This window comes from Poecilia reticulata, chromosome 7 (genome assembly GCF_904066995.2).
Source record: "Poecilia reticulata chromosome 7, P_reticulata-male-v2, whole genome shotgun sequence".
NCBI lineage: Eukaryota > Metazoa > Chordata > Actinopteri > Cyprinodontiformes > Poeciliidae > Poecilia > Poecilia reticulata.
The window spans coordinates 6,474,815-6,502,693 of record NC_088836.1 but is presented as its reverse complement, the minus strand read 5'-3'; the positions used below and the strand labels follow the sequence as shown (position 1 = coordinate 6,502,693).

The window sequence follows — 27,879 nt, the reverse complement described above, 5'->3', positions numbered from 1 at the left end:
ATAATAATAATAATTAAAAAATCCAATTTAACTGTTTTAATGAAAGGCAACCTTCACATTTTGCTATTTTTTTTTATTGAATAAAAGGGTCCAGATGACCGAACCTACAACAGTCTTCCTCTCTCGGGCGCTTACTGTAGCTCATGTGGAGATGTTTGTGGAACTAAGTGACCAAAAGCAGCTTGCATTTCACTTTATTATCAGTTTTGTATCAGACGAAATTCTGCAATATGTCAACTCATACACATCAAAAAAGTCAGTTGTTAGATGAAATGTGAGACTCTGCTCAGAGAGGCAGAAAACATGAGCTGCTTTCTTAAACTGTACTCCTCAAGCCTTAAAATCACAGCAGGAAGATCCATGGACTTAAACTAATCTTTATTGGAAATGATTTTCCTGTTCATCAGCACCGCCATGGAGGCCACAGGCTGAGAACACCTCTCCCATACACCAGTGTTTGACACTGTGAGTAGCAGCAACGCATACAGTAATTCACACTTTGAAACATAATTATTTAAAAGCAAACTTAAAAATAATTACAAAAAAACACAGTACAATATTCACATCTTTTCCTATGAAGGTCTTGAAATATTTATATATCTATACATATTTATATCCACACCCACAGTCCCAAAGTGTCAGCTAGTGTTTCTTCGTTTTCTCGTTTTTCTTCTTCTGATATTCTGTGATCTTTCTGTGGAATATACCTGCAAGAGCAAATGACAAAGTTTCAGTTAGAGCTAAGCAGAAATATAATCATTAAAATGTATGATATTTTAAGCAAGCCACTGTGTTTCTGAAGTGAAAGATAAGATCTCCCTTTTCTGTTAGCTCTGTCTGACAGCAATTAACTAAAACTCCACCGAAATGCGATACAAGCTGAATTATCAGCGACTCACAACATACTAAAACAGCTAATCTCAGCCAAACACTTCAGGTTACACTTCAGGCTCTGATTAACAATTTCATCAAAATTTGAGTTTATTTAAGATGGAGCTGTGATGAAGTAAGGCAGCCCGGAGGCTCTGCTCTCACCTTGCTGCCGTCCTGACGGCTGCTGCTGCTCCAGCTCCTGAACGTACAGGTCAAACATCTGCGTCTGGATGAACTTCTTGACAAAGTGTCGAGTCGTCTTGGACTCGATGGCCTTGTAGAAGCGTCTTTTCTCAAACACGCCAGGACCTTCTTTTGAGTATTTGACGTATGAGCTGTAATGACCGACTGTTCTGACAAAGAAATGGAGGAAGGCTTCAGAAACCACCCGGTTCACCTCCTCCACCTTCTTCGCCTCGTCTACATCTGAAAGACAAGAAGAGAAAAGGGATGTAGGGATCTTCCACGCCGACACTCCTGTTTGACTTGAGTCCACTCACCTGAAACCTTTCTCCTCTGACTCAAAGCGTCCAGTATTTCTGCCTGGAGCTTCGGGGGAATAATCGAATCCTCATCACCAATCTGCACAGGAAGATTTTGCTAAATGCAGGAACTTAACAGTTTTCATACATTTCAAATTAAGTTAAAGCAAAAATACTGCAGTTATTGTAGCACTTACAGTCACCAGAAAAGTCTTCTCCTTATTCTTCGACAGGTCAACCAGCATTAGCTGTCACAACAAGTTAAAGCTTTGAGAAACTTAGACTGAGGAATCTGGATGATGTCATCACATACATATATACATATATCAGTTTCTGTCATCTACTCACATCATTTTTCAAATCCGTTTCCTGCCATTCTTTTGTGATTTTTATAAGTTTTTTGTTATTTAATTGTTTTCATTAAATATTCAATATAACTCAACGTTTAAAGCTAGCTGCGTTTTGGGTCCATCTACAAACTCGCATCATGATAATCAATTCTGAACGTTTTCCTTCATCTACTGGATTCAATAACAAACCCTTAGCAAGGTAATAATGTTGTTACTACACAATAAATGAGACTGAAAATGTTTTGGCTAATATTTCCTTATTAACGAGATGGTGGCCTGAGTTGGTCATTTTGATCTAATTAATTATTAACATCATTCATAATTCAGCAGTTGTTCGTAGCCGAATCAAGTCGTGAGTTTGCGCAACACTTTGTTCAGTGAGCTACAAAAACACATTAAGGTTGAAAGATGTGATAAACAAAGCGGACTCACATCACTCTGGTCGGTGACCTGGTCCAGCAGGCGCTTCTGGACCCCCAGCAGGTAGGGGGTGGGCGCCATCACCACGTCGATCAGGATTTCTGGAACGATGGAGATGAAGGTGTGCTGCCAGGTGAAAGGATAAAGGAGGGCTGCTACTGCATGAAGGACCTGAGATAATGTGCTGCAGACAGACAGACACAGACATCTTCATCAACAAATCTGATGGCACATCATATTGCATTAATGTATGCATCTACAGAAGATGAGTCAAAATGAAACACACACACACAGATGAAGCAGAGCCAGATTTTCTAGTTTGCCATGATTGTTTTCACACACACTTAATGGGGCAGTGTTATGTATTTTCCTGCCACATAGATTCCTTTTATAGCACAGTCAAGTAAATGTTACCATCAGTTATGAAATTCAAACACGACTCAAAGAAAATTTGACTTTGTAATTTAGCGCCTTAAAATTGGGCCTCTGTCTCATTAAAAATTCTGGCTCTTTCTCCAACTCCACCTACAGGAAGTCAGCGGTCCTCGCACAACATGGCTCCTCTATTAGCCCTCTATAAACGTTTTCACCAGCGTGAAGTAGCTCCTATGAGCTCAGAAGTTCCAGTTGCTAATAGCTGCTGGCTAGTCTGAAGGAGGTGAGAGTGAGGAGGACTGCTCTGTCGGAAACTTGTAAACTGCAGGAGCTGCGTCTCGAAGGAGGTGCTTGGTCCACCCAGGCTATTGCACAGCTGAATGGTTGTTACGGAAATTAAGGGATTTTTTTCAAACATGCATAAAATAATTAAGGCAACACTCCAGGTAGGTTTTCCATGAGGGATTAGCATTATAACATGATGTAAGGCTTTAAAAAAAAAAAGGTCAATTTTACATTATAACGATTCTTTAATATTTTTATTTAAAAAAAATTCATGACCTCAAGAAGTTTTTATGCTTAAAAAAGTTTTGTCTGAATATGTTAAAATTGCTCCAATCCAATGTCATGAGGCATTATTTTATCTCCAATGATAATTATGAAATTTTTTTGTTCGTCACGAGTCGAAACAATCTTTTTTCTAAAGAAAAAAAAAAAACTCATCTGATTGGTTCACCTCGTGACGGCTCCTCTCCCATAATAAGAGCACAATGATGAGATCTAAGCTGTATCTAATTCTGTATCATATTTGTAACATTGATGTTTTATTTATACACCCTATAATTTAGTGTGGCATATCATTGCTACAATTCCTTCCAGAGAGTTCTCCTCTCAGTGAGATGAGCCCAGAAAAACTCCAAAGGGAGAAAAGGAGGAGACATCCTGGTCGGGGTCCATCTGTCCTGATAAATACCAAACACTGAAATAGTTTACTGTGTGAGTTCATTTACCCTAGTTCTTCTGCAATGAAAATGATCCGTCTCTCGAGAACGGCAGCAGCAAACACCTGCAGCACCTCCTCGTTTGTCAGGCAGTCAAACAGAGTGCAGAAGTTGACGTGTTCCAGCCAAGAATCCAACGGTCGGGTCAAGTGTATGATCTGTGGGAGAAAACGCTGCAGTCATTATGTAACTCACCACAGGTCAGACTCGATATGTCTGGATGAAATCATCACATTTGGACAGTATTACATCCAGGTGGTCACACACTCCAAAATGATTTATTTATTTTTTTGTATTTATGATTTATTAGTTATACCTATCTCAGGTATTCAATCAGGAACTGTTGCTGGGTAAGTTAGACGACTGATGAAAACTAGGGGTGTCCCTACAACCTTCTCAGTTCCAGCTGGGTTATGGACACTGGCCAGACATTGTACCCCATATAAAACTCACTGGCCCATTTCAGGTGTGGTCTTTTTATATTGAAGAATCTTTATCATTATTTTTGAACATTTTGAAATGATAGTAAAGCAACGTTTGAGACATGCCACAGCACAACAGGAAGTTATGCTAAAACCTTTTGTTTTTGCATTTTGTTGACCCTTCTGGGCCACCGTATGAACCAACCAACCATCAATTTGTATCAGCTAATGTGGAAACCTACCTATAAATAATCTGTAATTTCCAAGAGTAAATGTGGTTTTTTTTTTGGGATAGAGCAACAAAACCAGCCCCAGGAGCCCCTATTCTTCTAAATTTGGTCTTGAGTCTTGCCTTTCTGCTGTTTTTGGAGTTGATTTAACCTACTGTTGTTTAGTTAGGAGACAATGGTAGCAATAAAAGTCTAATGCAATATTCATTTAACCCTCCAATATTAGGGGGCAAAAGTCCCGGTCAGACAGCGGGGAAGTGGACAGGTTGTCCCGTCAGACTGTCAGTTTTCCGAAACCACACAAGAAAAAAGGTTTTGATACTTGGACCACAGAATTCAACAGCATATTAGCAGCACAATGGAAGCAAGTCAGGGAAGCGTGTGTGTGTGTGTGTGTGTGTGTGTGTGTGTGTGTGTGTGTGTGTGTGTGTGTGTGTGTGTGTGTGTGTGTGTGTGTGTGTGTGTGTGTGTGTGTGTGTGTGTGTGTGCGTGCGTGCGTGTGTGTGTGTGTGTGCGTGCGTGTGTGCGTGCGTGTGTGTCCTCCTTTCGCTGTAGGGGTTGGTCACAGAGAGGAACACAATCATTGGTCAGCATCAGTAAATACTTGAAATGGCTGTGAGCTGTTGAAACATGGTATATGACCTGATGCAGACAAGGGTTAAGGTTTTGATCAGGAGCTTCTTGGGTAACACAGGACAGGTTTAGACAGAGCTCCATGTGAACACATCTGCCTGGAAGATCTTATATCCAAGTCGCAGTGTTATCAGGCTTGAATTGAAAATTGTTCTGTAGAATTTTAACATAAAAACAATCTGCCTTTTTAATCTCTCTATCTGTTTTGCTCCATGTTTTCCATGTTTGCAACTAAATCTGCTTCCTTCAAGATGTCTGAACTGGTTAAACATAAATGTTACAGACGGAGTTCCTGCATACACTAAATATTTTAGGTATGTTGATTTCCATGACATTCCGCCTGTATTGCAAGTGCCTGACATACCAGAATTCTGGTACATACATAATTGTTCTGACATACCAAGGTTCTGCTGTTGTGGATTTTTTTCAACACTTAAGTCTAAACATTTTAAAACGCTTTAAACCTACTGAGTTTAGAGCACAACGCTTACATTATTTACTGTAAGAATCGGGATTTGATATCAGCAAATACGTAAAGAAAGTCCGACGGAGTTAAAGTGGACTGTAAAGGTCAGGGCGGTGACTTTCAGTTTCTCTTCCAGTTTGACTTGCTTTCCAAGATGCCTGATCATGTGGCAGTTCAGCCTCATCTGACACGTGGATGGTGTTTCCGGATCTTGGCCATAACTTCGACAGAACAATGTTATCACAAGCTGATAACAGCACAGCCTGCTGTTTGGAATTCTCCTTGTAAAACAGATAGTTTTCCCCTAAAACGACTGAGGACATCCTTTTCTTTCTGAGTAAGTAAGAAGGAAGTGAGCTGGTCAACACATGAGCTACTGGTTTTATGTTGAAAACTTCAACTCCATGTGAGTTGTTCTGATTCAGCCACCGTCCTGCAGAGTCGTGACGGCAGCACAAGAGAAACAGACCTTAGACATTTTCATCAGGAGAGATGAAGTGCTGAGTTCACAGCGGGTGGGGGAGGGGGTGTTTTTTTTTTTCTTTTTTTTTGTCTGACCTCGGTGCCCGACTCAGGAATGAAGCTCTTAATCTCCACTGTTTGTCCTGGAGCCGGGAATGAAGCCTCTCTCAGCTTCTGCATGAATGGGTAGATCAAGGCCATGGAGATCTGCCGCCGCTTCTCCACTTCATCGAATATCTGCGCACGAGATGTTGTCACACGCCACGGTTACATACTTTATGTACTGTTGCTAGGATCCTGTTTGTGTCTGTTACTCCCACACAAGTTGCCAGGATCCGACACAATAAGACTCCAGCTATGAAGGCTCTTCCTTCCGCGTGTTGCACCGTACCTTGGAGAAGAGGCCGAAACAGGCCAGCGAACTGATGATACAGAAAGCCTCTGGAGGTCGAGCTCCTCTTCCTCCTGGCTGAAAATCGGAAGAAATTAAAGCGTAGACATTTTGAACTGGCACTGGAAGTATTTTCAAACAGTCTGAAGACTTTAATCCTCAGACTCACCAGTAATCTCCTGCAGTATCCGTTTCGTCTACTGCCATCGATCTCAGTCAGAACAAAGGAGAAGGTCTCACTGCATGTTAAGAAAACGAAAAGCAAAAAACAACCCTGCAGTTGATGTAAACAGCAAAAAACTTAAATGGGAAACAGCCAGATGAGTTGTACTCACCTGTGGTATTCTGTCAAAGGAGCCCAACTGATGCCCTCTGGGAAACAAAATAGTGTGATTGCCTTTAGGGTCTTCTCCTCTTCCTCCTTCTGATATTTGGCCATAACGTCTCTCTGACAAGAAACCCACATGGTGTGATAAACATGTTCTATCCGATGTGCTGCACTCACTAGAAATTCTTACATGCGTCATACAGAAGTTACAAGCTTTCTTCAGGTTAGCAATGTAGACCTTAATCATTTGAATATAACATTACAATAAAAAAAAAACTGTTTGTTTTTTCATTCAGGCAGGCTTTGGTTTGAATCACCACCAATCTTAAGTTTTGTAAATGAATATGCTGTCACTGGTGTGTCTTAGTACTGATGTTTAGACAGAAGAGGAGTGTTCTGGGTTCAGATCTCTGTCTGATTTGGTTTTTTTAAACAAAGACATATGAAATAAATAAGATTCCAACGTTTGGGTTAGGATCACACCATGCTTTGTTGACTGATAGACAAGCTGCCAGTTACCGCTAAAAAAATAGATGAAAAACTTGCAATGATCAAAACAAGACGTAATGAAGGTTTGGACCGCCACATCAAAGTCATTAAACTTAAAATACTTTTACTTTTATCGCAAATAAACAAGATTATTTTATATATACACTGAAATAACTAGGAGGTTGGATTCTCAAACAAATCTTATGTTTTGCTTTCATTCACAACGTGGCATTAAATAAAACATGATAGCTATCAGTTAATCAGAAGGTTATCATAAAGGTGGTAATAAAGTATTAAATAAATACTAATGTCAAGTTTCTACACTGTTACTTGAGATGAAACGAGAAAATCCGGAAAACAAACCAAAAATTTATTTCTGTTACAAAAGACAGTTGGTGTTGCAAAGTTTCTTCATAAAGTTATCAATTTAAAGCTTTAACAACTTTTACTGCAAATCCTGTTCATGTCAGACTAACACAAATTCAACACCCTGACACACATTATTTAAAACAAGAGTGTGTCAAAGAGCAAACAACCTGCGTAAACTTGGATTTCACTGTGTGACTGACCTTAGGAAACTGGTAGGTGATTTGAGGCTCATAGTTGCTGCCATCTTTGTTCTTCTTCAGGCTGACCACCACTAGATACTCAAAGAAGTACTGGCCGCTGACCCGGCGGGGCTGAATGGGCACATTGTCCATGACTGGCAGGTTCTCCCTCGTCTCTGCAAGATCAGGCTCTTTGATTTCTACGCAGAAACACAAATATAAACTGAGTTAGAGAGCAGATAGGGAGGCAGGCTGAACTATTGATGGCTAAAATCAGAACAGCTCCATTCTCTGCTTATAGGTGGAGGAAGGTGCATGACGGGGGTGGATAAAATGACCATGGGGACGTAAAGTGGAAGTGAAGAGATAAAGGATATATTATACATTAGATAGAACATGCTTTTCATCCACTTGGACAATACAGGACATAGCCATATTAGAAACCCATTTAGGGCCTTTAAGTTAATATTGACTAAAGCAGATCTTATGACAACAGGGCGTAAAATAGGGTTTCACTTGTCGATGGATGGATGACCAGAGGAAGGGTTGGAACTGTGTTTAAGGAGAAGTTTAAATCTGAATCACACTTTGAGCTTATTCACTATAAATGATCAATCGATAGATATACACTTGATAAGGTATTGCGATTGGCAAGAACATCACCATCGGGTTTTTTTGCAATGTGTTTTGTGTCAGACTTTGTATTTTGTCATTTGTATTTCAAATGACACATGGTCACTCCACCCAGAGTTTGTTACCCCACTAGTGAACATGGGTGCTGAGCAATGGCCAAAATGCAGAGCAGCTTCAGATCCAGATTTAATCAAAACCAAAGTCATATTTCAGGGTCTCGACAGAGCTCCGCATTTCTCAGTGGATCAGTATTTAAGCAATGTAATTCTTGTCTCAAGGATAGAATTTCACTGACTGGTTTCAGTCAGTCGACTCATGAGTAAATGCTCTTCATCTTCCACAGAAAAACACAGCGTGATGTTGTCCTTTTTGGATCTGATCTTATTAATCCCTGCTGCTTAGCACTTTATCGATTAGTAAGGTCCAACATGCCAGAGGGAGAGGATGGCGTTCCTGAGCTGAAAGCTTTCAGGTGGATGCTGTGGTGGAACGGAACCAGAACCACCACCAGCAGCAGCAGCAGCAGCAGCAGCAGAGTGAAGCAGGAGGTCTTAAATAGAGCGCCCTAATTGGTAAGGTATGTTCACATGTGAAGGAGTCAGAACTCTCAGCTTTGAGCCGAGTGCCTGAACAGGAACACAGTGTTAGTTCCTGTGTTCTGCCTGAGTGCCATCTTCACCTGCAGGTAAAGATCTGGGCCAGGATGAGATCAGTGAAGCCTCAAATGAAAGTTACTGGCCTTGCAAAGAGCAAACTTCAATAATCCATCTTTATAGGCTGCTTAAGATCCGTTCCTAGCATTTGACTCAACCCCCCCCCACCCCCCCAAGAAAACAGTAGTAGTCTGTGTAAAAGTAAGCCATGTCTGTATTGTAGAGCAAGCTGCAAAGCTACTAGTGGAGATAAAATGTCGGCGTTCACGGTTAAAAATAGGGAGTCCAAGGAACAGCTGCTGTTTACAGTAAATGCTACCAGTGCCACCTCATTAGGTCAACACAGGAGCTCACCTATTATAGACGGTGAGTCAGAAGGCGTGTGGACACCGTCAAGCAGAGTCTCAGAAAAAAAAAAAAAAAACCAAGGTGCAATACATTTTTACAGTATGTCATCTCCAGGTCCGTTCCCAATCCCCACTCACTGCTCACATGTCCTGCATGTTGTTTATCTACAGTTCAGTGGGTTTTCACGTTGTTGCTGGAGGCGCTTGGTTCAACAACCCCTGAAACAACATCAACTATGCTAATGTGCAGTTTGGTTCAAAATAAAAGCAGTCCTATAACCAACAGACCTAACAATCCTGACAGGCATGCTGCAGATGTGCTGTAACTAAATAATAAATTGAAAGTAATAGCTGTTTGGCATTTAGTCATGCTGTGGAAAAACAAGAAACAAACCTTTATTTAAGGGTGAAGGAAACAAATGTTTTACATGGTGGTTATGGAGATTTACTGTCTGATTATCATTATGAGTACTCAACAACTCTGAAATGGGTGTTTAAAACAGACAGTTATGAAGTAGCCAATTTGCCACTGGACCTTAAATCCAACAGAAAACCCAGGGACTGACATCAAGCATGCTGTCACTGAGGTACAATCAATAAATACAGAGGAGCTGTGGAATGGACTCCAGCCATTCGAGGCCGGAAAACACGAACAAAATGAAATCTTTAGTTCAGTGACTGACAGGAAAGTTAAGTCCTCAAGCTGCGTTAGAGAGCAACGTAAACTGCTACTGATGTTACTTTCCTCACTGTGTGTAGAACCCAGCTAACCCAGTTACAAAGATGTACTTCATGGTTTGTTTCAATGCTCCCAAAGCCTTTTCATTTAGTGATAAAATATTGTACGGATTTTGATCTTTACTCACTTTTTTAAATACATCACTATTATTTTAAAAACTAACTCTTTGACATTAGGGCTGCATAATATTAGAAGATCTTGCAATGGCAATGATATTGGTAAATATTACAATATTACAATAATATCAGATGTGTTATATGCCTATTATATACTTCCATCACTCTGTGACCTTTAACCTTTTCTGCATTATCATTAGTGTCTGACAGGGGACTCTGTCCAAACGGCTAAATATTCCATTAGCAGATAAAATGCACAGAATGAACACTTACGAGCCAAGAATGATCAGACTCCAAACCTTTGTCATATAAATACTGATATCTTAGTGTAAGACACGACACTCTGCAGAAGTTCAGGAGAAGAATACGACTACATTGAGCTGCATTCTGCTCAGCACTCACAATAAGAGATGATTTAACCACCACCAACCACAACAGGAAGATGATGTACATTTTGACATGTTTCTGATTCCAGGCGGAAACATCTTGTTACACAACTTTCACAGCATGACTTGAGTCCTAGTGCAACTTCAACAAAGATGTGGACACATTTTTTTGTGAAAAAGTGCGGGAAATACATATTTCTTTGGAATTGAGTTGCTGAAGCTCTACTTCATGCAGAAATGACCTCTCTCTCAACTTTCCAGTTTCTGTGTGAGCGCACACCCTAGCACTCTCCTACCTTTTAAGGGGTTTGGCAAAGAATTCATCTGTGCTTTAAAAGCTACAGCTAATATTTTCCAAGTTTACAAATCCAACCGCAAAAAGAAAACAGGTGTAAAATTTGTAAAGGGCTTAAAGATGTTATAAAGCTGTCAGTCCTTTTGTTAATTTTTCTTTTTTAGATGCAAAACATAGAAACAGGGTTGAACTGTGGGCCAGGGTTGAAATGTGGTCGATCAGTTCCAAGTTACAACCTCTGACATCTAATAGGATCATCCTGACATGCGTTGCAAATGATCTGCATTCTGTAGAATATGGTCCTTTGGTTGATGAACACTTTTCCATTTAAAAGGAATTGCTTCTTGGTTTGAAGTGCATTTTAAGGAATTTTCAGGAAGCTCAGTAACTAATAGTCCTACTCCAAAAAAAACCTGTACAGCCTTCAATGGTTTTCCATCACCACTGAGTAACAACTATGGTGGGTGGGGTCATCATATAGTGGTTGGGGAGGTCAAGAGTCCAAAAAGTAGCGCAACATACTCTGTAGGCGACACAAACACAACGCAACACTGGAGAACACAGAAGCCGTGCTGAACATTCAACTCAGTCTGCAGCTTTTTGTCAAACTCAAAAACTAAGTCAGGCTGTGGGTGGTGAGACATAACACTGCAGAAGTATGGGAGACTCTAAGACACAACACTCTGCAGAATTGTACGGGAGCGTGTGAGACGTAAACGGTGACTTCACCCTGAGCCAGGGAGTGATCTACTGTTCTGAAACAACCCGTTTCTTACTTACATTCACATCTTCATTGTGAACGTAAGTAACCTGGTGGTCATGTAACGCAGATTTTTATGTTTATGCAGATACAACAATGTCATGAATCCACAGTACTCAAAGTTATCATATGACTAATGCTTTCTCTGAATAAAATAAAATAAAATAAAATAAAATAAAATATGTTATATTTTCAATTGAAAGTTCCTAACAAATTACTTTGGTACTTATGCATCAAGTTGTAAAATATCGGTGACTGCTGCTGCTGCTCATACTTCTGGCTGTTCATACATGGAGCTTGTCTTTGCAGACTGGCATGGAGGTGCACCTTTCACCCACTCCATGCACTTTAGACTCACTGAGCCCATCCAGCCGTTGCTTTACGAAACACTCTGCTCCATACTCAGAGAGCAGGCTCATTCTGACTTCCTGCACTCAGGCATCAAAGGAAGAAAATACAAAAGAAAACCACCTTTAGCAACATCAACAAAACCAGACAAACATCCACTTGACACGATACTCACTGTCCTTTCTGTCCTTTCTGCGGAAAGAGGGCCACATAGCACTGAACCTCTTGAGGGCCCCTTGTCGTCCATCGTCGTCCCCTGGTGGTGTTGCACCTACGAGGAAAAGGAAAAAAACAAACAAACAACGCAGCTCAAAAACACCGAAACCACACATCAGCTTCACCACGCTTCCTGTGCGGCTTTCAGCACTCAGACTGTTTGCAGGTAGTGCACCTGAACGCGCTGCACTGCCTTCTGCACCGACAACACTCTAACACGGGCGACCAACCATCATGAAGACGTTAAACGTTTGTTGGTTCATGAAGGATTCCCGGAAGATGGAGTCACAGTAAAAAGAAAGCACACTCCATGTGAAAAGTTTTCCACACGCCCCAGGTTCTGGGGTTTGTAACTTTCGCATCTAAACAACTGTTGCTTTGTAAGGTTGGATTTAAATAATTGAATAATTAAATAAAAATTAAATAAAACAGCTCACATACATATACATACTGGATTTTTTTTTTTCTTATCATGAAAAGGCTTTAAAATCACCAGAAACTCACAGCGTTTTCCAGGCACATCAGCGGTGGCGAGGTTATCTTTGGGCTGCTCACCTGCACCGGACAAACAGTCTGCGGTTAGTTAGGGTCAACATTTAACACACCAATCCTCTCACATCCCAGGTTCATATGAAATTAACTGAAATGGTCACCATGAGGCTAAAGCCAGGCTGCAGATGGTTGGGTTTTCACTGTGGACACCACCTGGTCTGAGGCAATGCATTATGTTGCATGTAAAAAACGCAACATAATGATTGCGGCTCAGCGTATCTGTGCCATAACTGATAAGACGTACAGTCTGTCCTCCCTTCGTCCAAGTTGAGAAAGATACTGATTGGTCGCTTGTCCAGCGTGTCTCTGTGTTGCCCTGTGATGGATCTATGGCGTGTCCAGGTGAACAGGAAGATACGGCTCAAAATTAACTAGAGTAGAACTGAGCTTGTTGGGGTAGGAGGACTTAATCACCATGGTAACCACTAAAACGAATAATCATAAAGAGGCTCGGTTAATAAAGTTTGGCTCCTGTCAGTAATCCTGCCTCCTGAAGGACCGAACAGCAGACAATCTACACCCTGTGTCGACCACTGCGCAGCTGAAAACACTGCTCTGTTAAAAAATGCTTTCAGGTAAGCAGAAATAAAATCACATCTTTTTTTTTCATACTAGATACAATTCAATCTTTTTTTTATTCTTTATCAATTTCTTTTCAGAAAAAGAAATTAAAAATGTCTGACAATATTTTCAAAGAGTTACTTTTCAATCATTCCTTCTGTGAGTTGTACGGCGGAGTGTTAGGGTCGGGTTTATGAGAATTTTTGTCTAATCGTGAGGATAAAGTCGCTATATTTGCAGAATAACAAAGACACAATTTTAGCCAGAGAATGGCAGGAAAACCACATCCTGAACAAAGAAATTTCCCAAAAGATTTGAATTTCACACGTAGAGAGGAAAAGTAAATAATCATTTAATGAAAGGAAAAATATCTGCATTATTCTTCTGCTGATCGTCTGAAGAATCTTGTTGGAGAATCTCGCCTTGTTGGGGCTAATATTTGACTTTTCTCTAAACTGTTTTGATGTTTGTTTCATAGATTTAACAAAGCGGATGGGAAATAATTGTGTTAACCAAACACTGAAAGACGTATTAACTGTAAGATAACGTGGAAACACCACTGTCATGGTTTGTTTCTATACCTAAATGATTCTGGGCTGAAAATAGGCCAGATAACAGGTCCAGCTCAACTGCAACAAACCTAAATAAATGAGTGTTCGCTCAGGATTGTACACAGCAGAGTGGAGCAGTAAATAACACAAGAACAAGCATCATTACCAGGTCCCTGTTGCCCAGCGACAAACCTCTGTCCACACTGTTTCTTCACCACTCATCTTGTGAGCATACTGCAGTGTTAACAGTCTGCTGAGTCGTCTGTTTACTTCATCCTCCAGAGAAAAATTATCATTCTTGTGTTGCTTTCAGGTGATGCAGAAAAAAAAAGGAAAAAAAAAATTTTTTTTATGTGAAATTGGGTGGGAGTTCATTTCCAACAAACTTTACAGTTTATCAGAACAGGTCTCTGCAGCTTCTCACAGACGAGAACCGACATGCAAACATGCCTCTCATGCAAAGCTGCCTTCAGGGACCACAAGAAACTACAGCATCTGAGCTTTACTAACAGTGTGAATGCACCAGCACACACACACTCTGTACAGATTAGCAGCGTGAGCGACATAAAAGTGGAGCGGCACTAATTTGACCATGCTGTACCGCTGTAGATGGTGCTAGCAACTCTTTTTACAACCTAAAAGTTGGCTTGTTACTCCATGACTAATGTATTGTTTTAGACATAAAACAATCAGGGAGCAGATGTGACCTTTCTCTACATGAAAGGCAAGAAGATTACAAAGAAACATGTTTTTTAAGGGGTGATTAATTCCCCAACTTTAACATTGATCTTCTCCAACATCAGCCTTTTGAGGCAGGCAAATACTCAACACCTTAATAAAATGATTTGATTACTTTATGTATGACATGACTCAAAGACTCTCCCTCGTTGAGATTTCCAGAGAAAAAGGGGAGCAGAAAGAGAAAGCAGAAGCTGGAAGTCTGGTTTATCCTCCCAGTTTGCTCCAAAACCAAAACTAAAAGTTCCCGATTTCCCAGCATGGCCAAGTGCCCTGAGGTTTCACTGAATCTGTCAGGTCTGTTCCATTTCAGCTCTGCTTTCTGTCGTTTTGAGAGGTTTACACAGGTAGTCTTGTAAAAAGTCTTGTTGTAAATTGGTGCTACATAAATAAACTTAAATGCTTTGAATAAAGTCAGGGGTCTTTCCTGGGGCCTGGTTATTTTGTACATTTACAGCTTAATCCTTCTGGACCCGACACTTCTGGGTCACTCATAGTTCATTTCTATCGTCCATGTATCGTCCTCGGTGTTAGCCCCCCAGGTAGACTTTGCAACCAACAATTTGAAATCATTTAGAATAATCCATCTATACTCAGCTCTTATGACTTGCTGCTAACCAATATTAGCATCACCCTTTGTCATATTTCACTGGAGCCAAATGGTCTGGAGGGTCAGAACCACAATCAACGGAAAATAACAACTAACATCAATAAAGGTTGTCAAAATAAAGGTCTCGATATAATCAATGCTGGAAAAATGAATTATTGAAAGACACTTTTGTAAAAATCAATACAAACAACTTGTTGTTGGCCCCGCCCACCAGGTCAGTCAACAATCGTCACCCCCCCTACAGTGTTACAGACTCAGCAACTTTCTTGCTATGTTTAGCAACATTTCAGACAAAAAAAAAATCAGTATTAGGAAAAAAACTGAAACAAGCTAGCCCTATCTGCTGAAATATTGTCTTCACAGACACAAAAAGCAAACTGACGGCGTTCTGTTCTTTAAATTAATGGCCTGTTTGATGTCCACATACTCCACTTAACGATAAATCGATTATTTCAACAGTGGCAAACTAAACCTAGGAAAAAATTTGACATTGTATTATTTTAAAGTATCCTCTCATTGTTCAGCTCACAGAGCACATTCTTCATTTTGAGTTTAATAAAAATCTGGTATTAAAAGGACCACACCTGGACTACAGCTTTACTACCAAGTAAGTCATTTCACTCCAAAACTTTGTTAGCACAACCTGCAGTTTGAGATGTGCTCAAGCTGCTGATGCAGCATTTGTTTTGACAAATTACTTAGACGTTAGACATTTGGCTATACACACAAGCAGAAGTGACTGACTTGGAAAAATGTCATCTGGAGCAAAGCAGAGTAACAAATCCCACTGGACGGTGTCCAGGCTTCCCTCTCACCCTAGTTCACCTCCCTGGTTTTTGACGGCTCTCTTTGCTGAGTCTAAAATCCACCATTACTGGCAACAAAAGGTGTTTGCTCTCTGTTGCAACAATGTCAACATCAACAGCAGTGCTTGCAGCTGCTGCTTCTCCACCCACCAGTTGCACAACTTTGAATTTCAGCAAACGCAAGGAAAGCGGACAAAACTCAAAAGCGGAGAATGCTCTACTCCCAGGTCTGATTTTGAGTGTAATTCCTCTTTAACAAGCGGGCTGGGATCCTGCTGAGCAGTCATGCTAACCCTGAATTGTGTCGCTCCTCTCAGCTATGAAGCTTGTGGGTGGAAATAACAGTCCTGAGTTAAGAGCTTCAGGCCTGAGGCTCCTAAACAAGTTTCAACTGCTTGTTTCTGTTTGAAAGCCTGAACGCAGAGCGTCTCTCCTTCTCAACAAGCTGAAGTCCAGACTTGATTCAAATCTGCTCGTGGATTCTGGGTCACTGGGAAAGTTTGGTTTCATCATCATGTTCTTGTGTCACCAGATCTAATCCAGGGATGGCGTGTTTCTGGTCACGCAGGTAGGACGGAAGGGGTCCAGTCGATCCTCTAATGTCAAATCTTATTCATAATAATGATAATAATCCTACATTTAAACCCAACAGCCAAGAGACGGTGAGTGAGTTAGGTCTGTAGACGTTACAGGTGTCAGGTTGAAATGACAGATGTAGAGAGAGCCACCATATCCGTTTGCCCTGGATCTCACTAAACCTCACGGTGCATTTTAAAGCAGCGCAGAAAAAGATAACAGAAACACAAAGATTTGGGTAACGGTTCAGACAGGTAACAACTAAACACCCTCTACATTTACACTCACAACTATAAGCGCCAATAATCAAAAACAATGTTGAAAATTCACCCAAGTAACTTATTTGGGGGGGCTTTTTTAAATTATTTCGCGGGATTTCCACACCAATAACACCCCGACAGTTTCACAGTAGCTTTAAACTCACTCCATCTTTGCTTAAAGTTCTTCAGCCCCACTCCTTTTCTTCTCCGAGTCACAACTTCACTCATTGCTGCTAAGGTCCACCGACACGCCGTTCACCTCTCAGCGGCTTGTCTCTGACGCTCCACAGCGACAAGTCATCGTCTCCATCCCCGCTCAAACCACGCATCCGTCCGGTTTCGCAGTCAGAGCGAGCACCGCACCGAACTGTGGGGAGCACGGCTCCTCTGGTGCGTTCAAAGTCAGGTGGAAAAATGAAAACTCCGCTCTCCAGAGTGCCCTGCAGAGCTGATGTTGTTGTTCACCGATTAAAGTGCAAAGACTCGATTAAGTAGAACAGGGATCTGCAACCTGCATAATGATTATTTGTAATCATTGTACATAAAGAGTATATATAGAGTATAAAGTATATAAAAAAACTGTTTTTAAACTGTTTTAAAAAACGGTTTAAAAACAGTTTTTTAAACTGTTTTAAAAACAGTTAAAAAAACAAATATTTTTATATTTAGATAAAATAGCACACATATTTTGCATCTGTTATTTTCTTCTCACTAGTTTGGAAAATATGTGATTTTTACAAATATTATTTCAGAATCCATTCACATATCGTCTTTTAGAAAGTGTCTTATATCTTGTGTGTATATATATATATATATATATATATATATATATATATATATATATATATATATATATATATATATATATATATATATATATAATGTTTAAAATTACAACAAATTTGCTATATTAGATAGTCATCAAAAATCATAAACTAACTAAGAGTAAAGATGACACTCAGTTCAGAGGACTGTTCATGTGCAATAAACATCAGATTGTTTTTTTTTAACCATGGTGGTCCATCACCGTTGCTGGTGGAAGTTGCTTGTGCATCAGATTCTCAAGCGTATCAGAAACATGTGATTACAAAGGTTCTGGATGAAGCAAAAATGTAATTAATTGCGTTAAATGTAATTTAGCCAATTAAAAATGTAATTAATTAATCAAAATGAACGATGGAATATTAATTCCATCCTTGTGGTTTGTGTTCTAAACCACAAACGGCATTCCATGCTGTTTGCACCTTTACTTTAACTACAGTCACCATGCAGCCCGGTTTGATGTGAACATTGCTACAATTTATTACAATGTTGCTCTGGACTTTTGCCAACTTCAGTGACGTTTGTTATAATGCAATCTGCAGATCAACCCTTGCGGACGCTGAACCATCATAGTTGTGGACTTGCAACATTCAGTCCTTCTGGAAGAGCATGTGGCGACAGTGGAGAGGAAAAACTCCCCCTGACTGGGAGAACATCCAGTAGAACACAGAACCGTACGTGTTAAAAGGATGGGTCTCAGACCAGGAGTCCAAATCCTTAAAGAATAAGTCTGAAGTCTTTTATTTTTTGTCTGACTCAAGATGGGAGTCAACAGCACACAAATTTGCTGTTGACTCAAACTTGCGTCACCTTTGTAGACATAACAGCTGCTTTGATTGAGTTTTATTCGTCTCCTATTTTATTTTCCTCAATCAGGAAATCAGGGTCATTTTGTCAGGTTTGTTTCCTGTTTCACCTTCAAAATCCTGCTCATGTTCTCATGTACTCAGTTCACGTTGATTTAAGCTTCTGTGCTGCTTCATGTGCTGTTTGCCACGGCTTTTCAAATCTCTCTGCTCTCCTCAGCCTCTACATTGTCTTCGTTTAGAAATTGTGCGTGAATATCTCAAGCACAATTGCGTGAGATATTGAGATATTCGCAATTGTGCAATTCTGTTTCTTTCTGTCTGATTCGTGTGAGAGTATGCATCACGCCTCTTGGTTCTGTAATCGGGGTTTCAGAAAACACAACGTTGACAAGATTAAAAAAATAAATAAATACACTTTTTATATAAATGCTGAAATTCTCAACAGGAAGACAACAACTAACACTCAACAACAACAACAACAACAACAACAACAACAACAACAACAACAACGTGAACACCAGCGAAAAGAATTTGCTGCAGTAGGAATATTACTATGTGCTTGGGGAAGAAAGAAACTTTAAAGCTAATGATGAGTTATTTTTGCATTTCTGGACATTTCATCTTCATAATAATATAATAAAAATAAAATGCCTTTCTAATGTAGTGATTTATTTTCATCATATAGATCTTGCTACACTGAAAAAAAAGGTGAATAACTCAAACGAGTCATGTCCAAAGTGAAATTTTTTTTCCATGAAGCTTATTTCAGTGCTATTCCAGTGCTAAACACCACTTATTTCTGTTCCCACACTGAAAGCGCACATTCAAGCATTAGAAACCGGTTTTATTGCGGCTTCAAGCCTTCCCACAGTCACAGGAGTCAACCAGTTTCTTCAGGGGGTTTGGAGGCACCTCAGCGCGATTAAAACTGTTTATCTCAGCTCAAAAAGCATGAACTCAAAAAGTTTTCTTATCACAACAAGTAACACTTGACATTTAACACGGCCCACACCCAGTCATTCTTTACAGCTAAATCTCGTGAAGCTGTCTGCGATGCTGTCCGTGAACCATGTTGGGTTTGTTGGGATCATCAGGTTAATTTATCCTTCATTAAACAGTGTGTGTGAGCTGCCTGCAGAGCTGTGACCCTCCCTGTGGTGTTCTCACAAACACCACCTGTTGTTAAAACAGCATTTATAATGTAGGCTGCTGATATTAATAATATTTATTGTAGTGCAACATCTGTTTGCGGGGATACTGCGATAAAAGCGGTGATTTGTGCAGACAAGCTGTCACCCTGCGCTGTGATCCTCTACAGACTACAACAGAGGGATGGTTAAACATTCTGCTGGTGGCAGGACGATGTGGCTCTGACGTCACTCTCCGGCCTCGGGGAAACCGAGACGGTTTTGTGCTGCGTTTTAGAACCCGTTAAGAATCACTTCAGGATCGATTCACTGACAAATTTAAATGGCAGTGTTTATATTTTGGACAGTCGTACATCCGGCCCATGTTAGCTGTAGTTATTTGTGATTTGCATGTAATTATTACTCTCATCATCACGAGCCCTGTTTGAGAAAAACAATAAGAACAGCCTCAGTCTCTTGATGAAAGGTTTTCTTACAACATTTGGTTTTAAACTGGATCTTGACAGGCTGCCTGGAGAACCCCTCAGTTACAGACGTGTCAGGTAGATAAAATACATTGCACTGATTCCTGTGTTTAAATGTGGTGAATCTGTTTGGTCACTCTAATTCTTTGAACTTGATCTCATTTAAAAATTTTGTGACAATTCTCTATTATTCCAATGTATAAGCACGGTGAAATGCCTGTTCTCTGTTGCTGCACTTTACACTTGGGAAGTATTTGTGTTACAAATGGCTGTTCTCAGCATGCTCTTCTCTGGCCAAGTCTCCTCCCTCCTGTTATTGTTACTCCTCTCTCTCCTTCACTGATAAATGATACATTTAATAACTTAATGATTTTGTAGCTTTGATGGTGAGGGTGTGGGGACTGAAGGCATTTTAAAGCCTTCGGTTTAGTTACACTAAGTTTTCTTGTTAGATCAGATAGTCTTTTTCCCATTGTTTATTTTAGAGAATTTTTGAAAATCCTTTCCTTTAAAAGTAAGGAATTGAAAATATTTCAATATGTTTCTGTAACCTGTGTCTCCTGGGTTTCATCCCACCCCACAGACTGTGAAGGACACGCACAGCCTCTGATACTCAGGCACCTCAGATCAGATATTCATTACCTCTTTCTCAAGTGATAAGGTTCAGTCAACAAAAACAAGAGTTTTATGTCCCTGACGAAGAATAGGCTTATATTAGCTTCATACGTACCAAATTTTTTCAGCAGCTCTTGAACCCGACTTACTCCTGGAGGACCTGCTTCATCTGCAGCTGAGACAAGGTTTGAGAGTGAGAAAATACACAGATGTTGGCATTTCTTATCATGTGCTCTCGTTAAACATTTTAACATCATACAGGATGTTAAAATGAATTTCTCAATGAAGCTCATTTGTCAGATTTTAAGTACCTTTAGAAAATAACCTGGTCTGTTCAACCGGTTGGCGTCTGGTAGGAGATTCCACAGGATCTGCTGTAGGACAGGCAGACTCAGAAATAGTTACATCCCATCGACCATCAGATCGCTCAACACCAATAATAACTCCACAAAGACTGTTTGAAAACACTAAATTATATATACAGTATTTGTATATTTATGTATTTATAGGCACGTTTGTGATTTTCCTGTGTTTTTTCTGTGAGCTCTGGCAGCCAAACGACAACATTTTGTTGCCAATTTCATTGTCATGTATTTGTGCTACGATAATGAAATAAGTCTAAGTCTAAACTTTAAGCAGGTATTAAACATACTTTTCATGAAGCCACATTTTTGTATTAGAAATTGATCTGAAAAACTTAATGTAATTCCAAATCTTAAATGTTGTGTTTTTATTAGCTGTAAGCAGAAAATCATCATAGTTAACAGAAATAAAGGTTTGAAAACATCAGCCTGTGAGGAATCAATCTATGATAACTGTTTCATTCAATGAACTGACTGAATGAACGCCAATAATATTCTGATTTACTGACTATGACTGAATGTTTCTGACTGATGATTTTGTCATCAGTCAGAAAAAGTACTGCCTGATGACAGTATGTTTTCTGTACTGACTGTTTTCTGTTCTTGAATCAATCTTCAATCAATTGAAGATTGAATCAATCAGGATTGAAGATTGATTCAATCAATCAATCTTGATTAAATCAAGATTGATTGATTGAATCAAGATTGAACCAACCTTCATGAACCTTAGACTTTGTCGACACCTCTGTCACATTGCTTTGCATGGTTGCCTACAAAGAAGTCAGTGGTTTCAATGGTTTCACAGTCCGTCTGTGTGTCTAATCTCCAGTTTGTATCAGGACTTTCCCACATGAATCATAATTTAACAGAAGTTGTAAATTAAAGCACAGAACAGGAATCTGAATAGTAACTTGCATGTTTTGTTTAGGTCTAACTTTAAAATGCCACTGCAGAAACAAACACATAAACAAAACCCCCTCAAATATAGAATATTGCTTACTGATTATTTTACATTGAATAAACTCTCAGAGTTTGTGTTTGATTGTTGATGTAGTTGCGTATTTCATAATAATTGAATGAATCTCTGCCATAACTGAACTACTTCCCTGTCCCTCTCTATGTTTTACTTAATTTGACATGTTTTACACAAAGAAGCTTTTGTATTTACCAGCAGGCGGTTTGGTCCTCTCCACTTTAAGGAACCAACACATCTCCACATGTACATTTTGTCCTTTCACACTTTGATTTGTTTGTTTTCTTTCACAGACTAAACTCATGAAGATATTAATGACCTTTCATAATGACCTGATAAAGAAAGCTGGTTCAGTACTGAGAACAATTTTCTTGATTCTACGTGAAAGCAATAAATTCATGGCCAACCCTGAACATCCTCTTCATGAGACTGTAATTAATAAACAGAGAGTCTTTAGGCTTCAAAGGTTTCTTCCAATTTGTTGTAATACAGACCGCTAGGAGATCTTTTTCTGCCTGCTGCCACAAATATCTATAAACCCCTTCAGTGTGATGTCATGAGCACCAGATCCCGCTGCTCCTGACGATGACTAATATTCATTTTAGCTCTTATATTGTCAATATAACAAGCAAAATCTTAAATGTACGCATGATATATAAAAGAAGAAGACACACAGTGCTTTACTACTAATTGTCAACTCTTCAACAACCAGACAATGTCTTTAAAAAGTGTTATTTAAGAAAAGAAATAGGGAGGGAAGTAGGTCAGTTATTTGACTTTGACAACCATAAAACACTCAAACATTTCCCACACAAAAAACAGAACATTCAGTCTGTTACAGTTTTATGTTTCTAGGCTTTATATTTACAGTATTTTGCGATTAAGAAGTATTCTTTGTGGTAGATTAGCTACCACTGCTATTAGCTGATCTAACACAGCGGTGGTAGATTAGTTCACAATTTACCTTTTCTGGATGATTCTCGAGCTGATGAAAAAGATCTCAACCCTCTCCTCCGCTCAAATCCACCCTCTTCCTCACTGTTGTTCCTTTCTGTAGAAAAAAAATAACAGGTTTACAGAACATATGAGCGAAGCTTTTACTGAATAACAGAACAGCAACGTGATTGAGCCTCACACTGATCCACTGTCTTACTTTTGATACGAAGAGATGAAAAACTGAAGGCCCTTCGAGCGTTTGGAGAAATTATTTGTCCACTTTCCTGGAAGGATATGAAAAAGGTGTTAGGAAAAAAAGAATAAAGGAGAACAAAATATCAAAATTAATTTGATGGCAAAAAAACAAGTACATGTGAAATATTTTAGCCACCGCTGCAGGGGTACATTCATCAAAAATAATCACACACCAAGTAATTAGGGGATGATTGTGAAGTACTTGATAAAATTCTAGATGTTTCTGTCCTGGTGGGGTTTTATTTGTGATGATAGCTAACAGTAATAACTAAATAACAAAAGAATTGACTGTTTCAGAGCAAAATAAGAAACATTTTTAAATATAATGGTAATAAAAAGGTTTGGGTTTTTTTGTCAGACTTTAAAAGTTTTTTTTTATTTCAAACTATATGCTTTGTATTCTTAATCTTTCTCCATGTGATTGTTTATAGGAAGTGCTCATCAAGCTGACTAGAAAAAACAAGCACATGGTGATCATGGTGATTCATTTCTTTCACAAAAAACTTAAAATAGAATTTTAAATTTTCTTAGTTTGTCAAAAAAAAAGGAAAAAAATGGGGTGTTTACAAAATATCTAATTTTGTGGCTCTAGATAAATTTTATGTTGAAGCAACGAGGGCAAAAACAGTTTCTCATTTTTGTGAACAAGTTGTAAATGTTTTTGCAACTATTAAGTACAATTCTCAGCTTTTTCCCACACTTCCAATGTCTTATGTTATACTGATTAAAGTCCATTATGTCGGTCTCTGATGAATAGAGCTAAATGTGTGAAGGATTAGATCAATCAATGATCTACAAAACTCCTGAAATAGCTGAAAGATACCATAAACAGTCAACCGCCAACAAATATGTACATAGTGTATGAAGATGGAGCACAACACAACGTTATATTTCTGACAGTGGAAGGACGAGGATCTGGATGGGTCAGCAAGCAGAAATTAAGTTACACCAACATTTATTTTCCCTTTGGGAACAATAAAGCTTTTTTGAATTTGAATTGAATTGATTTGATGGAGTTCCTCTCATCTTGCTCCTCATCCATTGAGCATTTTTTCTCAGTGTGGAGTTGGCATAGATTACAGTAAAAGCATGTGAATCTTGTTTAGTCTCTATTTATTTCCTGTAATTACAATTTACATTTGTGGTCATCAAAACTTTGGATTTAGTGTGTCAAATTATCCCTCCAGAGAACACAGTTGCACATGACTAATAAATTTGACTGTCTTATCCGTAAGAACTTGTTATTGTGGAGAACTGACATGTTCACTGATACAAATATTTAATGTTGAGAGATGAAATGAGGATTTTGAGAAAGAAACTGGATTTTACAGGTAATACACACTGTTACGCTGCTTTTACAAATTGCTTGGACAAATGCACATACTGTTTTGCAAATGTCGAGAATGATTTGAGAAATGCACCAAAGCGACTGAGAAGAACTGCAATATCATGAGTCCCCAGTAAAATGTACCTAAAAGATATATTTTTTCTGATTTGTGTTGGAGTAAAGATCGCAAGCGTAATATTGAATCAGATCACGAATGTGTCATAAATCAAACACGATGAGGTCATATCATTTTCAGCTTTGTTCAGTTTGACCCAGTCATCTCAGGGTTTATAAGGATTTAGTGACTCGTTCTGACTTTGGAAATCTGCCACTACCATAGTTACTCATTTATTCTGGAAAGTCTCCAAAACTAACTGGATAACCAGCAATGTTTCCGTCTCACAAAGCTTGTAGAGAGCGAGGCTTTCTGCGCTGACCTTTATGACTGTTATAATCGGAGGATTTCGCACAAAACTATTTCATAACTGTGTGCAAAGAAGTGTTCCACGCTGTGATTCACAGCAGATGCTTCCACTCTGAACTGGATTTCTCAGCCAGATTCTCAGCTGAAGGCTCGTGTTGCCTGCATTGTGAGAGAGCCTCGTCGGTTCTGGATGAGAAGACACTCTCGCTGTTTATAGCACAGAAATGACAGGACGTGTCCCTGTCCTCTGGGAAAACTCCCCGGCGACACAAACCACTACTCTACAAATGGAATGTGTCAACGAAAAAACAAAGAGTTGATGGAGCTGAGGAAAAAAGCAACGTGTTTCACTTTCTTCCTGCCTTTATTTCTCATTTTTTCCCCCCAGTTTAAATGTTCCAGTTTGCTGTTCAGTGCATCATTGACTGTTCTTGGGAAGATTCCTCTCTGTGCAGGAAGTGATGAGTTTTGTGTTTCTTATTTGTTTTGAATGGATTACTGAGCGGAAGGTCTAAGAGAGAGGACTGGACAGTAAATGACATTATTTATGCAAGGGGTTGCAGAACAAAGCAGCGCATTAGCAGCTCTAAAAGGCCCCAATGATTCCTCTCAGTCTGTATTTAAATTCCTGTACTTGGTCGGGGCTGCGCGTAGTTTACTGTATTTTTAACCTTGAACATTAAAATAATAAAACACACACATGAAAGATTAAAAGATTTATTTAAAGTCACAGTCAGTTAATATTATGCTGTTTCAACTAAGTATATATGAATAAGTAGACAATTATTGACTGTATAAATACAGCAATGACCCAAAATCGCCTCAAACCGAAGGAGAGAACAAGCTTAGTGAAAATAAGTGGCTTAACTTGTTAAAGAACAAGCTTCACATTTGGTCGGTTTGTTAATGTCAGCTGGTGGAGATACACTTGTTTAAAATTAGTTGATGTTAAAAAAAAGATTAAGAAAAAAAAACATAAAGATGAAAAAAGATTTCAGCTCCGTCCAGAACTTTCCCAAAGCTGATGATCAGCTGAAGTCTCTGCCTCAGTTCTTTCTGAACTGATGATCTCAGAATCTTTTGTTGAGACTCTAAAACACTTTAATAGTTGTTTTTTTTAATAAATCTTGGTCAAAACCTAAAATTATTCTAACAAATTTGCTCCTTATGGATATACATAGATTTTGTGTTGAAGAGGCATTCTGTGAGCTCAGTATCAAATATTAATGAAGATAATTTTGAAATGAAGTTTAGAGTTTGAAGAGTTTCACTTCCAGGACTTGTGGGTAAAGCAGAAACAGCATCACAACAGAACTATAACCGAATGGTGACTGAGGAGAAGGTTATTTCTGTGTCTTATGAAAACAGCAAAAACATGCAGAATGAAAACTGTACAGCAGCCAATAATCTTCACCTGGAGTTTTTATACTGTATCTATACATCTTCCTGTTTTTCTTGTTGTTCATGCATCACAGCATTATTTTGTGAAAGGGGGAAAATCAGATAAAGTGTTTATCCAGTGCTGCAAATGCTACCAAATTATTTTTTGTTATTTAAACAGAATAATATCGAAAAAGTCATTAGTGACAGCAGCTTCAGGGACCTATGATCCCTTTTTTACTGATTACCTTCGGCTTGTTGTGACTTGAAATTGGTACAAAAAGGGACAAACCCGAGAAAGGATATACTGCGACGATATAAGGAACTGGAATTGAACCTGTGGTTTGAAAATAGATCAAATCCACTAAATCAGTATTTCAGGACAGACTTTATCTGCTTCGATGCAGCTTTTGTGATTTTTACTTCGAACCACAGTCGCCAAGTACTTCAGAGTAGCTCTAGGAAATATTAAAAGTAACTTTCTGTCATCTTAAAACTCTTTCCTGATTGTCTGCAACAAGGATTATTGCTTAAAAAAGTCTGTAAAGTAATAATCTTTAAGTTTTTCAGGAACTTATTGCAGTGGTTTTGGGTGGTCAAAAGCTTTTTAGAAAACTGCTGACTCTTGCATGTTTACACAAGCAATTATCTGCCTGTTGTTTGAACAAAATCAAAAATGGTAAAAAAAAAAAAAAAAAAGAGCAGTCCAGTTTCACACTACTACTTCCCTAACACTGTTTCATGTTAGCTGTGTTGTAGTGCTAATGCTAGCTTCTGAATGAACAAAAAAATTGATTAATTAACTTGTTTGTTTTTTTTTTTGTCTGCATCTACAGCTGTTTTTAAATAGTTCTGTTGGTTTTTCTGCTTACGAATGCATCTCTTGCTGCCCCGGCACAAAGCGAATGTTAATTTAAATGTCTGTCTTTCAGACACACAAATACAGACCCAATTTCCAACGCCAATACCTTCAGCAGACTTTATATTAGCGGACTACCTTGCTGACCTTCACTGTTCTGAACATAGACAGTCCAGTGCGTTATGGAGCTGTAGCGTGGTTCAAATGGTTTAAACTAATGTGCACTAGACTTGGTTTACATTTCCAGACTGCATTCAAAATAGTTAGGTTTCATCGTAGATTTTATCAAGCCGGTAAAACGTAACGTTCAATAACCGAGGAAAGCAATAAATCACCCATGATCACCCAGAAGTAGGAAAGCTAAACTCATCTCCCCAATCTCAGCAGCTACAAAGCGTGCTCTCGTAATCGTCACCACAGGAAGCAAAAGTTGTCAAGATCAAAGTTCTGTGTTCCTTGTGTCATATGATACAGGGCAGAAAATGTCAAAAGGTGTCATTGATCATATTTTTAGATTTCTACAGCGTAGGTCTGTTTTCACTATGACAGCCGGACTAAGTTTCTAAAGACAGTAAGGCTGCAGATTTACTGGGAAACAAATGAACAACCTTGACCTCTAAACACTGTGACCCTTTGAAGGAGAATACTCACCACCTGTGCGTTCCCTGAGGCTTTGTCCATTTGTCCTGTGTGTGCAGAGGAGACAAACGTGTCCACTGGATCCAGAGAAAATGTTACAACCGTGGCATGAGTCTGCTTTTATCTGCTCGGCAAGACACATGTAGAGAAATGCATAGGACGTGCAGAGCTGACACGAGCGCTAATGAAGAGACAAGTGCACACGCATCAGGAAGTGCAGCTGATGAAATGTGCAGTTGGTGGACTTCA

The 27,879-nt window shown here is 39.2% G+C and overlaps 1 protein-coding gene across 4 annotated transcripts; it reads right to left on the bottom strand.

Annotated features, from left to right (window-relative positions):
- Positions 1-178: 178 nt before the first annotated feature.
- dennd2da (DENN/MADD domain containing 2Da) lies at positions 179-27,879 on the bottom strand. 4 transcript variants are annotated; one of them, XM_008412915.2, is made up of 18 exons: positions 27,643-27,879; positions 22,964-23,030; positions 22,775-22,861; positions 20,787-20,849; positions 20,591-20,650; positions 12,468-12,518; positions 11,923-12,018; positions 7,492-7,670; positions 6,441-6,553; positions 6,275-6,344; positions 6,106-6,183; positions 5,811-5,951; positions 3,511-3,659; positions 2,138-2,309; positions 1,553-1,603; positions 1,374-1,455; positions 1,036-1,299; positions 179-707 (listed from the first exon to the last, which is right to left on the bottom strand). In XM_008412915.2, the coding sequence occupies exons 1-18, from the start codon at positions 27,670-27,672 to the stop codon at positions 643-645; spliced, it is 1,818 nt and encodes a 605-aa protein (XP_008411137.2). In that variant the 5' UTR covers positions 27,673-27,879; the 3' UTR covers positions 179-642. The 4 variants fall into 4 exon arrangements, with proteins under 4 accessions (XP_008411137.2, XP_081464817.1, XP_008411138.2 ...); XM_081608691.1 differs by having other exon boundaries at positions 20,787-20,846; XM_008412916.3 differs by lacking the exons at positions 20,591-20,650; positions 20,787-20,849; positions 22,775-22,861; positions 22,964-23,030; positions 27,643-27,879 and adding an exon at positions 16,782-17,122.

Bases quoted from the DNA above. Each gene is read 5' to 3' on its own strand.
- dennd2da (XM_008412915.2), bottom strand. From the start codon at position 27,672: ATGGACAAAGCCTCAGGGAACGCACAGGTG. The intron at 20,651-20,786 runs GTACTTAAAATC...ACCTTGTCTCAG, and splicing joins GACCAGGTTATTTTCTAAAG to CTGCAGATGAAGCAGGTCCT. The intron at 708-1,035 runs GTGAGAGCAGAG...TTGCTCTTGCAG, and splicing joins GCCGTCAGGACGGCAGCAAG to GTATATTCCACAGAAAGATC.